This window comes from Muscardinus avellanarius (genome assembly GCF_963383645.1).
Source record: "Muscardinus avellanarius genome assembly, chromosome: 9".
Classification (NCBI taxonomy): Eukaryota; Metazoa; Chordata; class Mammalia; order Rodentia; family Gliridae; genus Muscardinus; species Muscardinus avellanarius.
Genome location: NC_137795.1, coordinates 5011738 through 5028147, shown reverse-complemented (window position 1 = coordinate 5028147; position 16410 = coordinate 5011738). Strand labels below are relative to the sequence as shown.

The 16410-nt window shown below is 57.5% G+C and overlaps 1 protein-coding gene across 1 annotated transcript in view; it reads left to right on the top strand.

Annotated features, from left to right (window-relative positions):
* MINDY4 (MINDY lysine 48 deubiquitinase 4) overlaps positions 1–16410 on the top strand; it is a gene marked incomplete at both ends in the record, with an annotated part of 100857 nt that overhangs the window by 58514 nt on the left and 25933 nt on the right. Inside the window, 4 exons of the mRNA XM_080701392.1 lie at positions 5746–5847; positions 7228–7291; positions 8575–8640; positions 13020–13087. Coding sequence (XP_080557518.1) covers positions 5746–5847; positions 7228–7291; positions 8575–8640; positions 13020–13087 — 300 coding nt within the window. The remainder of the gene's footprint in view (positions 1–5745; positions 5848–7227; positions 7292–8574; positions 8641–13019; positions 13088–16410) is intronic.

The window sequence follows — 16410 nt, the reverse complement described above, 5'->3', positions numbered from 1 at the left end:
GGAACACAAGCCCCGGGAGAACAGGGACTTGGTGGGCTGCCTGGTCCGCAGCCCTGCCCCTGACATCCGGTCCTCTACCCGGTTCACAGGAGAGGCCCTCGGAATTTTTGTTGAATGAATGTGTAGACAATGGCTGAGCTATCCAGACCATAGGGAGGGGAGGCAGAATGGCATTCAGTAAAGAGATCAAGATGTGCGAGGGCCTGAGGGCAGGGTGTGGCCTGGGCCTCAGGGGCCGGGCTGCCAGGCCTCCATCTGCTCAAAGCCCGACTTGGCCTGGGCCTTTGTGAGAACTGTTCCATGAGTCATTTCAGCCCAGAGCCCCTTCAGAGCTGCGTCTGAACTCCAGCTTGGGCTTGGGGCGGGGGCGCGGGGGGGCAGTTGTCATGGCTTCCCAACAGCCAGGATGTAGTGTCTGAGCAGGTTCCAGGAAGGGCCGATCCTGCCGGGGCATAGGGCTGGCTTGGTTCCTTGTGGCCCACCACCCCACCCCACCCCACCCCACTGAAGGATAAAGGAGCTTTTGTGTCCCCCCAGGACAATTGTGTGACGGAGTAGTATTCTCCACTCTGGACAGGAAGCCAGGGCTTGGAAGGCAGGCGGGCATCCAGGTCGGGGCCCAAGGGCGTAGAAAGAAACCCTTGCTAAGCATGAGAAGCACTCTCATCCTCATCTGGGCGCTGACACAGGCCTCAGAGTATACTGGCAGGTGTCTGCTTTATATACCTTCTAGGTACATAGCTCTTCTTGGGGAGATAGAGCAGGAGGGAGTGGGAGTTATACTATGTGTGGGGTTATGTCGACTGTGTGGGGAACATGTTGTGTGTGGGTTGTGTTGTGTGGAGTTTGACTGCGCCTTTCCTTGGGACCCTGTAACTCTGGGTGCCATTTGCACTGTACCCAAGCTGTATCCCTAAGCCATACACAAGCTGCTGGCCGGAGCGGTCAGCCCTCACATGGGAGGAAAGGGGCGGGCGAGCTCAGCCCTGGGCACCCAGGAGAGGCGAGGCTCTCAGAAGTGGGCGACCCCCTTGCTCCAGCGTGGACTCCCCCTGCTTGGTGGGCTGTGGGTATGGGCACAGATGCCTTTCTGCCCTCTCCGGGTCCGCCAGAGAGCCTCTGGGGATGTGGTAGGGCGTGCCTGGGCCCGGGCTGGTGAGGAAGGGCTGTGTGGAGAAGAGACGGCTGGAGCCTGTGGGGCTGCCTTACTGAGCGCCTGCAGGCTGGAGGCCATGGAAGGTCGCCCGCCCGTTCCCCCACCCTGTGGGCAGGGTGCACCCCACTGCAGGCGTCAGCGCCCAGGCCGGGAAGGGGCGGCCCAGCTCTGAGCCCTTTAGCCCGCTGGGGGTCTGGTGCTCCAGAGAGCAGTGGAGCCATAGGGCCCTGGCTTAGGGTGGAGCAGGAGCTGGCCCTCTCCATCTGTGAGTTAGGAATGGAATCTCTGGCTTCAGCTGGGCTCAGTAGGAAAATCCGAACAGAACCCTTTGAAAATCTACAAAGCATTCCACCCCCACCCCACCCCCATCTTACACCCCCACCCCACTACCACCACCCAAAAGGAAAACAAAAAGAAAAAGAAAAAAAGAAAATCTACAAGCATTGTGCAAGTGAGGAAGAGCGCCAGACTCTGCCCTGGTGCTGATGGGGAAACTGAGCCCTGAGCAGGCGAGAGGCTAGCCCAGGGTCTACACAGCATGGCAGAGCAGAGACTGGCACCAAAGCCCCCCACACCATGCTGCTGTGCCCTAGGAGCAGCGAGGGTGGGAGGGGCCGAGGCCGAGGGTCCCACGTGTGAAACACCCCGTGAGTGGGCGCCCTCCGGACTTCAGGAGACCACAGACGTCTTGGTGGAGTGTCCCCTTTACTGTAATTCAGTAACACCTCAGAGCAGGAGCAGCTGCCTGTGGGCAAAGGCTGGCATCGGGCGGCGCCACCCCGTGCCAGCTTCCGGGCTCGGCGACCCACGCACAGAATGTTTACATCCACTCAGGGGCTGTGTGCCGGGTCGGCTTTCGGCCTTCACTCTCCTTCTTGACTCTGAAATTCCAGAAGTTTAAAAACGACCCAGCTTAACAAACAAACAACAAAAAGGCGGCTGCGCTTGGCTGGCTGGGGAGCACCGACGTGCCAGCTGTGGTGCTGGACGGCTGCAGCGCCCAAGCCGGGCCCCGAGCTCCTTCCCTGGGTCTGCCAGCGAGGTGACCTGGATGTTGTGTGACAGCGCCGTGGGGATGCGGTGGCAGCCTCCGGGGAAGTCACGCTTAAATAACGAACGGCTTCTTGGCAGGGCGGCATTTCTCTTGCAGGCCGTCTGGCTTCATTACGACTCATTCTGCCAGCCTGGCCGCCCACCTCTCCTCAATGGGCTGGACCGAGCTGGCCGACAGGACCCCGTATTTTTCCACTCCGAGGGTTCATGGGAAGAGAAGATGAGTTCTCATTCCCCTGCAGGCCTTAGAGCCCGCCAGGCTGGGACCCCAGGCTGTGAGCCCCAGGCCAGCCCTCCCAGCTCCCTCCAGCCTCTCTTGAGCCCGAGGGAGCAGAGAGCAGGGCATCACGGGGCCTGCACACCCTTGCCAACACCTCCTGAACCTTCTAGATTTCTGTAGACTCCATCTACACTGGCAAGTCGGTGTGGACGGTGTAGGGGGGCTACTTTGAGATCATTAGGATAGAAACCTCTCTTTACTCGGAAGCACTTGGGCAAATGCAAGAGGTTCCCTTGCTCACCCTCTCCCTGGACAAGCATCTTTATCCTGTACTTCTCCAGGGAGGAATTGGACTCTTGAAGAAACTTCTTCCAGTTTAAGAGCCTGGCTAGGGATCAGAGTCCTGGTGGATTGTGACAGGTGTTTGTCTTCCTGCTCAGGCGATAGGGGACTGCTGTGGTCACCGAAGGGTGCCTAGCGAAGGCCTCTGGGTCTGGGGGTACAGGCAGACCCAGGTGACCTGGTGGACACCCACTCAACCCACCCGCAGTCCTGTCAACTCGGGGCAGGCGGATGTCGTGACTGGATAGTCCCCAGGGCCTCTGATCCTGTGCCCGTGTTTCTAGGCAGGACAGGGAGGCAGGGACTGCCCAGGCCTGGAGTCAGGAGCCAGACCCAGGCCCAAACTGCCAACTTCCTCAGCACCACTTGCTCTCTGGAAAACCATGTCGCACAAAGAAATGTCTCAGCCTAGTGGAGAAGACCCAGGGAGGGAGGGGAGGCTGGAGAAGTCGCCATACAGGACCTGAAGGGGAGAGCGAGGACCTAGGCGTGGAGACAGGGAGGTCCAGAAGGGCTACAGACAAATACCGTGTCATCAGGCAGTTGGGCCCTGCCCAGAAACAAGACCTCTTTTTTTTTTTTTTATGGTACCTCCTCGCTACACCTCAGCCCTAGTACCTTATTTTTTATTTTAAAATAAGGTCTCACTAATTTGCTGAGGACCTCACTAAGTGGCTGAGGCTGGGATTGCTTGAACCTGGGTTCAATCCTCTTGTGTCAGCCTTCCAAGTATTGGGATTATAGGCTCATTCCACCACGGCCGGCTGAGGGAGACCTCTTGATTGTGTCTCTGGGTGCTGAAAGATAGGTTCAAAGGCAAAGGGACCTTGGCTCCTAAAACCAAGCCCTCGAGATGGCGGGCTCTACTTTGCCATATTGTCCTTCCTTCCTCAATGATTGTCCCCCACTCTAGTTTTTACTAACAGTGTGACCCTTGGAAGGGGGCCTCCAGCAGGAGCTGGTATTCCAGGCATGCTTTCGACTCCCTCCTACACAAGCAAAGGGTTTTAATTGGGTCACACTGGGCATTGGATGCTGTAGGAGGAGGGTCCCTTCCCTGTACACACCAGGGAGGCAGGACAGGAGGTAGCTGAGATGCCGGCAGGGTGTGCTCAGCAGAGGATGGACGGGCACAGAACAGGAGCTGTGGGGATAGACAGAGTCAATGTTTGTGGTTCTGAACCCAAAGAGATACGTGTCCAGCCCCCTCTCCTCTGACGAGCTCAGCTTCCAGCCCCCTTGTCCGTGGCATGGCCTCTCCTGAAACCTGGAGCGATGTTTTCTCAGTGTTGTTTTCCCAGTTGGCAGTGACCCGGGCCTGGGGCCTGACAGCTCGGCCGTCCGGTTTGGCGATAGCATGCTAACCATTTTCTGCAAGGAACCCGGTGGGCTTCCTGAGCCCGCAGGCGCAGCGGCAGCTGGCAGCTCACTTTCTTAAGTGCTTGAGTGCGGGCCGCTTGTCTCATTGCCTCGGAAGGATTTCATGTCGGGAGCTTGGGGCCAGTTTCACATCAGAGGCCCAAGGTCCCCCTTCCCGTCCCACATAGTGACTGGAGGTTTGCAGGAAGACAGTAGTGACGGGCCACTGGGCATTTACTCTGTGCCAGCATCTCACTGGAGCTCCCAGCATGACGAGGGAGGGGCAGCCGTCATCACCAGTTTCTGGGTGGGGAGACTGAGGACCACTGTGCCCCATCACCTCTCATTTTAACATCCTAGGGCCACAGCAGCCTGGCTGTGGACCCCTGCCCCTGTGCCCCGGCCCTGGTGACAGCCTGGGTCCTGGTGTCCTGCCTCCCTCCTTCTGTCCTGGGAGGAGAACAGGCTCCAGCATCCTTCCTCCACAATACACGTTAGAGCTCACATATTTGGTGATAGGAAACCGGGTTCCTTTGACCCCAGCAGGGCCTTCATCCAGCTCTTTGTCTATTAGGAAGAGAGACCCCCTCAAACTAGCTTTGTTCCAATTTAGAAAAAAGTCACAGAGTGCAAGGGAAGGCAAGAAGCAGAGCTCTAATGAGCCCTGGAAATGTCAAATGGAAAGAAACGTCTATATTTGGCGGTTTCCCTCCCTCCTTCCTTCCCTCCCTCTTATTCCCTCTATGCACCAGGAACCTCTTAGTCACCATTTTTATTGCAAGAGAGGCCCCCCACCCTCTTGGTTCTTGGGACTGAACCCAAGGCCTTGCACATGCTAGGCAAGCACTTTTCCGCTGAGCTGCATCCCCGGCCCTTTATATTTTTTCCTTCGAGACAGGATCTCGTTAAGTTGCCCAGGCTGGCCTCACACTTGTGATCCTCCTGCCTCGGCCTCCCAAGAGGCATGCAGTGCTTGTTGAAGCTCTCTTTGGAGACTGCGCCACGCCGCCTTCCCCAGCAGCCCCGCCTCTGAGTCTCCCTTGAGAGCCTCCTGATTCCTCCGAGGTACACAGGTTCCAGCCTTGGCCCCTTCTGCAACCTCTCTGGGAAATCTTTGCCCAGCCCTGATCCCTCTCCTGTTTTCCAATGGGGCTTTCTCCAGGTGCCCCAGGGTCTGTGTGTACCTCGTGCTCAGCGAGTCTGAGCTGCAGCTTGTCACGTCCCCCCCAGTTGTATACTTATTTCAATCGATGGCACCACTGTGTACCCCTAAAGCCACAGGGGTCAGCCTTGAGGCTCCCCCAGTCCAGATCTAAGTATCCAGCCTCGTGCTCCGTCCCTCAGCACTGGTGAGCACACCTCCAGGCCCACGCACCCAGGGCCCCTGCACGCCGGCACCCTTCCCTCACCTCCAGCTCCTGCCTTGGCTCTCGCTGCCGTCCGCCCAGCACCTTCCTTCCCAGCCTGGCCGAGGGGTTCCTGTGCTGCAGGTAGCCCTGGATGGGAGGGTGCAGGAGGATGGACGAGTGGTGTGCAGGGGCCACGCGACACCTGTCAGGGCTGCGCCGTCGGCTTCCTGCCCTGGATCCTAAGTGTGTCCTTGTCTCTTCCCCAGACGGCTGCAGCCTTCGGACGCCCACAGGACCCGCTGCCTTGCCCTGGCCATCGCAGACATCCTGTGGCGGGCTGGGGACCGAGAGAGAGCCGTGGTTGCTCTGTGAGTGTTTCGAGGGCAGGCAGCTGGCTGTGGCGTGAGGGCCGTTTGCTGGGTGGCCCTGCTCCCAGCCCTCCTCTCAGAACACATGCTCCTGTCCACCCGCATCCTCCCCGGGACACTGAGGAAGCCCTCTGGGAAGCCTGGGACCCCATTACCCTGTCCCCATCTCTATTTCCCTGGTCTGGAGGGCTCAGGAAGCAGCCCCGTAAGGCTGACCCAACCACAAGGCCACCGATCTGTCCCCAAAGCATGCCTCTGATTGTCCTGTCCCTCAGGCTCCCATTGCCACCGAGGAGACCCAGGTGAGTGAGCGGCCCTGCGTCGCCCTGTGTCAGCTTTCTCTGTGCACCCCATCTTGCCCCACGCAGCGCACATAGCTGGCAGCTCTCTGGCCTGGCCCCTCAGCTGGAAGCATTCCTCTGTCCCAGATGCTTGGGACAGTAGTAAAGGAGGCCATTTGGGGACCAGGGGCATTTTGATCTCTGTAGCATGTGGCTTAACAGAAAGAGCTCTCTAAAGCAGCCTCAGATCTACTGCCTGTTGGCTGTGTGACCTTGGGCCACCAATTTAACCTCTCCGAGCCTCAACTGTTGACTTGTTTAGAAAACGGGCATGATGGTACTGATTACTTAACAGGGTGGTTGTGAGAACTAAATGGGTCAGTAGAAATAAATGATATATAATAAATGTAATAATATTATTTATTGGAATCATTTACCAATATTAATAGGTGGTAAATAATAAATGTGATGTGCTTGGGGCAGGCCTGGCGCTTGGGAACCGTCATTGTCCCTGTTATCCTTACTCTTCCCATCTCTGGTACCCGTGTCCCAGGCACCTTACCAACCCAGACCCTTAGTATCTGCGGGGCGGCCCTAGGAGCAGACGGGGCAGGAGCTGGACTTCTCCCTGCTTTAGAGATTAAGAAACAGAAGAGGGTGGACGGCTGTTCCGAGGCCGCAGGGCCCCAGTGCATAGTCCAAGCCCCGTTGGGCTGCACACCCAGGGAAGTCAGGAGAGGTTGCGGCGGGGGGCTCAGAGGGGATGGGCCCCGATTCCTCCCTCCAGCAAACGTGCCAGGCAGCCGGTCCCCTACTCTGCAAATATACTCCTCCACCCGGCCTCAGCTCGGTTGTTCCAGCCTCGTCCACCCTCCGTTCTGGCCTTTTCCATCTCTTCTTCTCCCCCTGCTTGTGTGCAGTCTGGACGCAGACGAGCGGCAAGTTCAAAGCAGGGAAAGTCGAGAAGCCTTTGGTCCGGCCGCCCTCTGGAGCCACTTTTTATTTGTCGTCATTTAACGGCACATGTGGTTTTGCGCTGGCTGCAGGGCACATCTTCTCTCCTGGCAAGAGGACTCACGCACCTTCTTTTCCTTTTTAGGGCTTCAGGAACACAGCAGTTCAGTCCAACAGGGAAACACAAAGCCGACGGAGTCTTAGAAACAGTACGGCTCTCTGGAAAATTATCACGCAACCTTTGGCTTTGTTTGGGGACTGTCTCCTTTCATATAAGTAAATCCTCCCCCAGCTGGGGAGGGGCCGGCTCTCCCTGCAGCCCCTGCCTGCCCCTGGGGCTGGGGGGCAGAGGCCGTAGCTTTGGGGATGGGCTCCTGCTGGGGCTGGTTCTGTGACCCAAACCTCCTTCTGTCACCCCAGGGCCTTCAGGGCAGCGCTCCAGCAGCCTCCACTCGGCTGGCCCAGCCCTGGGCTTCCCAGGGCCCTCTTCCCCGGCCTTTTAGTCTCTTTCCTGGGGTTCTTTTGGGAGGATGGGGTTGGGGTGTGGCTTAGAGAGGGAAAAGAAAGTGGGGAGAGACTTTGATATAGCTCCATCTCAGCCAAAAAGCGGGGCCTAGGTAATACACAGAAAGAGAAGAGGTGAGAGGTGTGCATTCCTGTAGTTTGGAAACCATGAATGCAGTGAAGTTTTTCATAACTTGTCACGTTTTTGCCGAGGATTTCTGTTTTAACTATTTTCTTTCATTTGACCTAGCTTTGGGCACGTGCAACCCTAAGACTAATGAAGAGCCTTCCTTTGCTAAAGCTTCTTTTTTTAAATTTTTTTTTAAGCTGGGTGTGATGGCTCACATCTCTAATTCCAGTACCTGGGAGGCTGAGATCGGAGGCTCTCAGGTTTAAGGACAGCCTCAACAACTTAGTCAGACCCTCAGTAACTTAGTGAGAACCTGTTTCAAAAAAAGAAAAAGAAAATAAGAACTGGGGTTGTAGCTCAGAAGTAGAATGTCCCTGGGTTCAGTTCTCAGTACCATCCCCCCACCCACCCCCCCTTTTTTTTTCTTGGCCTAAGAAAGTGAAGGGTGCCTGCACCTGTTACTTCCCTTTAACTCAGGGCCTGGCCTGTTTTGTGTCCACCTGCCCGGCTGCTGTGATCGGATGTGGTGCCCGCTCACACCCAGACTCCTTTTAACTGTGATCTGCCTGTGACCACGCAGGATTCCGGGTCCTGTGCCTTAGCCCCAGCATACGGGCATCCTAGGGGCCTAAAGGCAGGCCCAGGGCTGCCAGGCAGACCTCCCCAGGGTCCCTGGCCATGCCGGCAGCCTTAGGTTACACTCAGCTGGGCTGGCCCTGGGCTCCGGCTCTGCAGGATGCCATTCTCGACCCAGGTGCATTCCCGGTGGGGATCGTAGGGACTGAAGCCAGGGCCTCAGGGCTCCCGGGATGGGCGCAGCGCCGGGCCGCACCGCTCACCCTGTGTGTTTCTCTTCAGCTCATGCTGCACAGTTTGACCTGCTACGAGGACCTGGTGACCTTTCTCCAACACAGCGTCCATCAGGTAGGAGCAATGGAGGGGCTGTGGGCTGCAGAATCGTGGGCTCGGGGCAGGGCGCGTGGCTCTGCGTTGCATACGTGTGGGCCGGCCATGGACGGAGGCACAGGGAGCAGCCATGACTGGGCTGCAGTAAGCAGGGCTAGGACGATGGGGTCAGAAGGAGAAGACGCAGCTATCAGGTGGAGGACCCAAGAGCTTTGTGATGAAAGCAAGCAACTGCCTCTGGAGCCCAGGGCAGGGACCCTGCAGTGCCCAGTCTGCTGGGGCGAGCTCTGCACAAGTGCGGGCTATGGTCGGGGTGAGTCGTGGCCAGGGCTGGATGGCGCAGGCAGGGCCACCACGGATTCCAGCCGGGGCTGCCACACCCTGGCTTGGTGGAGGACGGGGTGGCTTTGGACCTAGGTTATGCTTCTTAGTAGCTTGAGGTCTCAGGCAAAGTACTGAACTCCGTGGCGGCGTGAGCCTCAGGACATCACAGGGCACCGGGCCCGAGTGGCGTTATCGGCGGCTGTTTGCATCTCCATTGTCACCCCTGATCACCACTGTCAGGCAGTTATAGACATTCTTAGGAGGGGCTGGTGGCAGGCGAGTAAAAACCAGAGGAAAACATGAGAGGGAGGTACAGTGCGAGCCCGGAGCCTCCAGAGCTCCAACTACAAGTCCGCAGGGTCCTGCTGCGGGTGGGTCGGATGCAAGGAAAGCCGACGTCCCTCAGGGAGGAAACAGGGCCTCCGCTAGGAACAGGGGTGCGGAGGAGGTCACCTGCCGTCTGTTTATCCGAGGAGGCCAGCCTGGCCCAGTCACCTCCACTAAGATGGCTTCCTTTCTGCAGGGACCGTTCTTGCCATGCTGGGGTTGGGAAGGGGTCCTGGCCCAGGAGTAAAGAGTCCTGGGGCTGCTGTCACTCAAGCCCCATGCCTGGCTCTTCTTGGAATAACCCAGGGGACCGGTGCTGATGCCCTGTTATCCACTCGCCTTGAGCGCAGCAGAGCCGGACAGCGCCTGGGACCCCTCTGCCTGGGACCCCTCCACCTATGCTTAGTCTCAGCAGACTTATAAAAGAGTCCCCGGAGGCTCAGTCTCTTCATCTGAAGGCAGAAGACAGTTATCAGACAACTTCCGGCTTCAAAAGAGAGCCTAAAACTGTTTAGAAAGGTGCTCTCCTGACGAAACGCAGCAGCGTGATTGGGCAGAAAGAGGCCTCGGTTAAATCCGGGTGTGTGAGAATGTGGCTTAGTGGAGGCATTAGCGTACGCGACTTGGCCAGAGTGGCCAGGATGGAGGGCACCGTGTCCCATCTTCAGATGAGGCAGAACATCGAGCCGCCCTGGCCAGGAAAGGGAAGCACCCGGTGAGGTCCTGGGGTTCCCAAGGCTCAGAGGCCTGGAAACGCCCCTGACCTCCCTGCCACCTCTCGGCACTGGGGCCTCTGCATCCTGCCCATAACATGGGCCTCGTGTGAGCCTTGCCCTGGGGGTTCCCTGAAGCCTAAGCATAGCAGTGGGGTGAGGGCTCGGGAGCAGGGCCTGGTGCTGAGCAAGCGCCCGCCTTCTCTTGGTACAGCCTCTGGACTCCACGTGGTCCTCCTGCCCACCCGGCCTCGGCTCCTGGGCCCCGCCGGCCCAGTCAGTATCTGGCCTCCTCGCTGGCAGACAGTGCTTCCCCTGCAGTCTAATTTATGTTTTTGCTGGAAGTGGCTGAGCTGCCTCAGCACTAGGCTCACCAAATCCATTTTTCATGTGCCAGGCCTGGAAATGCACACCGCGCCATCTCTGCCCAAAATAAACAGCCTGCTTGCTGGGTTTTCATTAGGCTCACCCCCTGGCAAGGTGTCTGGCCGGCCCCTGGCCAGCTTGGGGATGCCGCCGCCCCAGCCTCCCATTGGAGCCCCGTGTGGGCCCAGGTCTCTCCAGGGCTGCAGAGCGGTGCGCAAAGAAAGGCCCCTTTTTCCTGGTGGCACCAGACAGCATTCAGGCCCTCGCGAGCCTTCCAGACCAGCGATCTGCTGTGCTTGACTTAAAGTGGGCATTTTGCCCTGTGGCCTCCTCTGTCTTGGCAGCTCGAATTTGATGAGATAATTTTAGTAAATGTTTTTAAGAACAAAATGGAATATTTTCTTAAAAACAAGGAGCCCCCATGGGGTTGGTTTCCCCAGCCTCCACAGAGGACCATGGTCCCGTCTCCTGGAAGGCGTTCCAACACGAACAGTGCCCAGAGCACCCTACATTTACACACCCCCAGCCCCACGCAGCTTCTGTGCCCCTCCTCATCCCGCCCCAAGCTCGATGGGCATCGTGGACACGGAGGAGGAATCACACTGTGAGTCCCAGGGGGGCCACAGCCTAAGCCAGCCGTGTGACTTCCCTGAGGCCACAGAAACATCTGCAGCAGAGCTGCGGCACAGGTGTGCGCGTCCAAGCCCCCAGGCATGTGAGCCCCCGCGCGGGGACTTCAGCGCCGCTCCATGCGCAGAGCATGCGCACCGTGACCCAGGGACATATACAGGGGCCGGGAGGGGGTTCTCATTAGCGTTACTTTGCAGATGCTAAGGGCAACGAAAGAGAGGAGACTGGTTGAGCTCACTGGATTTAGGTGGAGTTGATTTGAGATTGTCATGGGCTCCTTCATTTCCTCTGCACTTCAGAACACTGAGGTACCAGGGCTCTTCTGCACTGGGATCTCTGCAGTCCCCTGGGCTCCTACCTTGGGCCTCCCTGCCTACTGTGTAGAGGCCTTTCTAAGGCAGAGTGACTACCCCACTCTTGTTTCTTGTTCTTTCTTCCCTGAGCTGCTCCCCCAGGAGGGCAGATCCACGCCCACTTGTGAGAAAGCATAGCCTTAGCAGAGCATCCTTGTGGCACAGAAATTTCACCTGGTAAATGAGAGAGAGAGAGAGAGAGAGAGAGGGAGAGAGAGACTGATTAACTGACTCATTGAATTACTGGATAAAAATAAAAAACTATATTTTGAGGGAAGGAAAAGGCTCTTCTGTCAGAAGCTCGAGCTGTAAGCTACTACAGTGCAACACCGTATTTGGCTCTGAGTTTCCTGGCAGTCGAGGCAAACATGGAAATGTGATAAATTATATAAATCTCATCGACTGTTCTAGGAGAAAAAGGCTTTTCACCCTTGTTCCCATTTTAATTCCAAAAGAAATTGGGGCAGCTTCTTCAACTACAGCTCATCGTCCCCAAAGTGGAACGAATGAGGATTTTCTACTGACTTGCAGCGGGGACGTGGTTATTCTCTGGGCTCCTTGGACAGGTGGCTGTGTGGGGCCAGCATCAGAACAGCGAAGGCAGATGCCAGGCCCCAAGTGTGTTAAGGGTAACTTTGACCCTCAACACAACTTGATGAGAGTGGACACTGAGAAACATCCCCATGGGCACACAGCCAGGAGAGGCACAGCCAGGACTTAAACCCAGGCGGCCGGGCTTCAGGAAGTGGCTGAGGACAGGGTGTGGAATGGGGATGACAAGGGAGATGCTTTGGGTACAAAACCTTAAAGGGGTGCAAATCCTCAGGAGATCAGCATTTTTAAAAAATAGGATTTTTTTAAAAAGAAATCAAAGTTAATAAAAAACAACCCGTGAGTTTTTCTTTATTTTATTTTATTTAATTTTTTTGCGGGTTTGGGGATGGAACCCAGGGGCATTTGACCTCCGAGCTATACCCCCTGCCCTATTTTTTATTCTTTATTTTGAAACCAGGTCTCACTGAGTTGCAGAGGGCCTCACTAAGTAGCTGAGGCCGTCCGTGAATCGCGATCCTCTGTTCTCAGCCTCCCGAATGCTGGGATTACAAGGGTGCGCCACCACGCCCGGCTCAAGTTTTTAAATATCAAAGTGTACAAAAAACATGTGCTCTTGTCCTCCCTCCTCCTCTCTGAGCCCATGTCCCCACCGGCTCTAACCCTGCTCCCTGCTGCTCAGTCGTGGGTAAGGGGGCTGGCCTTGGGGGAGCCCCTGGGCCCGCTCTGTGCTGCTCAGGGTCTGCGTGACCTGGAGCACGTGGCTTAGTTTCTGAGCCTCAATTCCTGAGTCCTAGAGGCCAGTCCTAGTAGTATGTAGCCCACGGCCCATTAGGGTTTTAAATGTGACAGTGCAGGGAAATTGCCCCATAGTGGAGGCTGCTGTGGCTGCTTCAAGATCTCCAAGGCCGTGGGCAGGCTGCTCGGTGGGCCTGTGTCTCATGGCACTCGGCTGGTGTACCCCTGCCCTTTAGGACAACTGGCTGCTGAGACCTGTGTGGGTCTGCTCTGTGGTCACCTGGTAACTCCTTGGACCCTCTCCCCAGGGCTGGGCTGGCAGCTGTAGGTGCAGAGGAGCGGGGTTGAGAGGGGGCTGTGCGGAGAAGGGTCCTCACTCCTCCTCCTTTCTCAGTTCGAAGCAGGCCCCTACGGATGCATCCTTCTTACCCTGTCAGCGGTGCTGTCCAGGTCTCCAGAGCTGTGAGTACTTCCTTCAACCCCAGCCGGGCTGGCTGCACCTGCCCAGGCTCCCCTTCCCTGTGCCACCCCCACCTCTGCTGGGTGCAACTCAGGAGACTTCTCAGGCCCTCAGCAAGCTTGCACAGGCCTGCGGTGTCTGCATACTTATGCACATGCAGGGACTCCCTCCGCTGCCCGTGTGCAGGGCGTGGACAGCTGAGACCAAAGCCAGGGCATGGCCCATGGTCCCTGAGAGCTCAGGGCAGGGGTCTGGCTGTAGGCCATGGCAGTCCTCAGCTGCCAGGAGCGGCCTCTGAGCGGTGAGTGGCGGGTGCCCGGGAGGCCTGGTGGCAGGAGACGTAGGAAGGCAGCTTGTCCTGTCTCCTGCTTTTCTCCCCCGGCAGAGCTCCGGCTCTGAGCCTGCCGAGAGCTGGGTCCTCCATGCAGCCCATCCCTCCCCTGAGAGCCTTAAAGGCCTCTTTTATATATGTGTCACCGGGTTTTAAGTCCCTGGGAAGCCTAGCAGATTAATAGCACTTGAGTAGTTTTGTAAAGATTGATCAGTAGCCCGGTGTGCCGGGCAGACGTCTCTGCAGAAGGTACCTGGTGGGAAGGTTTGGGAACAAGACTCAGCAGATTTGGGGAGTGGGGAGTTCCTGAGTGGATCTGAGGGGTGCAGGCGGGGCCCTGGCAGGAGGAGAGAGACGTCCCCTGCCCCGGCTGGCCCAGCCCCTGTGCCGTTCTGGCTCTGCGGTGGGGGGGGTGGGGCTGGGACTCTGGGGCCTTCCCTGTGCCCGCCCGCCTGCCTGCTGCTCTTGACCTTATTAAATCGGTGTGCACAGCGCTTTCTAATGGCATTTTTCTCCTAATCCTGCCATAATGATATGATTCATTCCTGGTGCAGGCGCACGTGCGTGGAGACCATAAGCCGTGCTGCGCCTCCCCAGGCCTGCTGCTAATCCCTGGGCGGGAGGTGCTGGTGGGGTCTTCACTCTCAGCCAGGGGAGCCCTGCCCTGTGAGGCCAGCCAGGCCTGGTGGTGCTGGCTCAGGCACGCGTGCGCGTACACACACAAACACACACACATGCACAGATACGCAGATGCAGACCTACTCTTCCTGAGCACAGTCCCGGGGCCCTGCAGGCAGATATCCCCAGGTCCCCAAGGCAGGATGGACTTGGGCCTCTGACCTCCAGAGAACCTGCATGGCCAGAGCTGCCTGCCTGGTGCTTGCTCAGGGAGCTGGGTTTTGTCTTTCTTACCTCTGTGTCTCCCCTTCCCCTTTCCTCGGAGGACAATAGAGAGGAGGAAAGTCCCACTGGGAAAGTCCCCCAGGACTCAGCTCTTCCTGAATGTGGGATCTGAAGCCCCTTCTAGACAGGGTGGGCCCCATGCAGAATAATGTCGACCAGCATCTGAGAAACACCCCGTGTCCCCGTCCTTTGCTGGATATTTCACAGGGCTCCCACCAAATCTCCTGGTGGCTTAGGGCGCAGCGTGCCCCAGGTTATAGAGAAGGTAGTGGGGCCAGGCGCTCCTTTGGTGTGCGGCTCACAGAGCCAAGCTCGGGTAGGACGGCTCGTGTTCGGGGCTGCAGCTCCTTCCTCCGGGCCCTACTTGGGGGGCTTCTGCAGGCTGTTGCAGGATGTGCCTCTGTGTCCCCTCCCGTCTCCTTTGCCTCTGGCTTGCCTTGGTCCCTGGGTGGAGGCTTTGAGGCCTCCTCAGTCGACCCGGCCAGGCGATGCCCTCTGCGGTGATGCTCCACTTGGCAGGCCCTTCCCAAGCAGCAGTGGGCTCCCTGACCGTCGAGGAGGGACGTGATCCTGCAGAGGGGTATCCTGGGGCGTGCCATGCAGAGGTGAACTTGAGAACCAACTCTCTCTGGTCTGCTCATTGGAGTTCAAGAAAACCTTCAGTTAGACTGAGGGTTTCAACTGAGAATCAGGAGACCTGGGCTGATCCCTGCTCTCGATCCCTGCTGCTGGTGTGGGAGAGTGACCATGCGGGGCTGGCCCTGCCCCCTGCATGGCCCAGGCACAACCTGAGGAGGGACACGGGGAGGGCAGTGAGTTCAGGGACAGTCTCAGTGCTGCCCAGATCCTGAGAGCGTCGCAGAGCCCCTGAGGTTCCACACCCTCCCATGTGGCCCTTACCTCGGCTCTCTGAAGCTTTGCTTCAGGAACGTCCTGGGACTGGGCACGCCACCTGCTGCCTGCCGCCTTGGGGAGGTGGGGGAGGAAGCATCTGGCGAAGCCCTTTCTTTAGGGACCTTTGGACATGCAAGTGTCAGCGCCGCCTAACTCAAGCACTCTTCGGCCTGACCAGGAAACATGAAAACTGCCCAATCACGTAAAAGCTTGCACTTGTTGGCTTCAATGTAGCACAGGATGCCTGAGACCCCCTCTCAGCTCGGCTGCCACAAGCCATGTGGTTAACTCCACCTGTGCCTCCGGTTCTTTAGCGGAATGGGTTGGCTAATAACTTTTAGACTCTTTGTAGTGAAATGAAATGGGACTTGTTTTTTACCAAAATCTGTACCAGGATGACTTAGCACAGTGGTGCTGTCCCCTGCCTGGTTCTCCCCTGACTCCCAGTAGGAGGTCAACCCTGCCTCCAGCCACAGTCCGGGCCTCTCTGGAGAAGCTCCAGCTCTGCAGATACAGCTTGAGAACATCTGGAGCAGGCAATGGCCAGGGGCTGTCCTGCCCTGGGGCTTGGAGTCAGCGTTACCAGAGAATCCTTGGGTGCCATTTCAGGGTGGTCTGTTATGACTTTGGGCACTCAGTGCTTGAAACATGTCTTGAGAACCCTAAGAGATAACAGAATCTTGAAGATCAACTACTGTACAGCCAGGGAGACCCATCCAATTCCTTCCAAATGATACATGTATGTGTGTGGTGTGGGGTGTGTGTGTGTGTAAGCATGTGTGTGTGAGTACACGTGCATACATGCATGGTGGTGGCATGGTGCATGTGTGTGTGCATACGTGTATGAGTATGCACGCGCATATGTGTGGTGGTGGTATGGTGTGTGTGTGTGTATGTGTGTGTGCATGCGTGTGCAGGGCAGATCTGTGAGGCTGTGTGGCCGTGGGAGGAGATGCCAGTGCTCACAGTTTGTTTGAGATTGTACAAAGGATGACGTGACAGTGTGCGCGACTGGCAGGACACGTGTGTCACCCTCCGGGCGAGGGCTGTCTCCTGAGGCCAGAGGCCGCCCTGCCCTGAGCCCCTACCTCCTGGCCGCAGGCCCTTCCTAGGACGCCATGGGCAGATGCAGCCCGGCCACTCCAGAGCAGAGCTGAGAACAGGCCTTTGAGGTTTGTTTACACGGGCCGTGCGCAG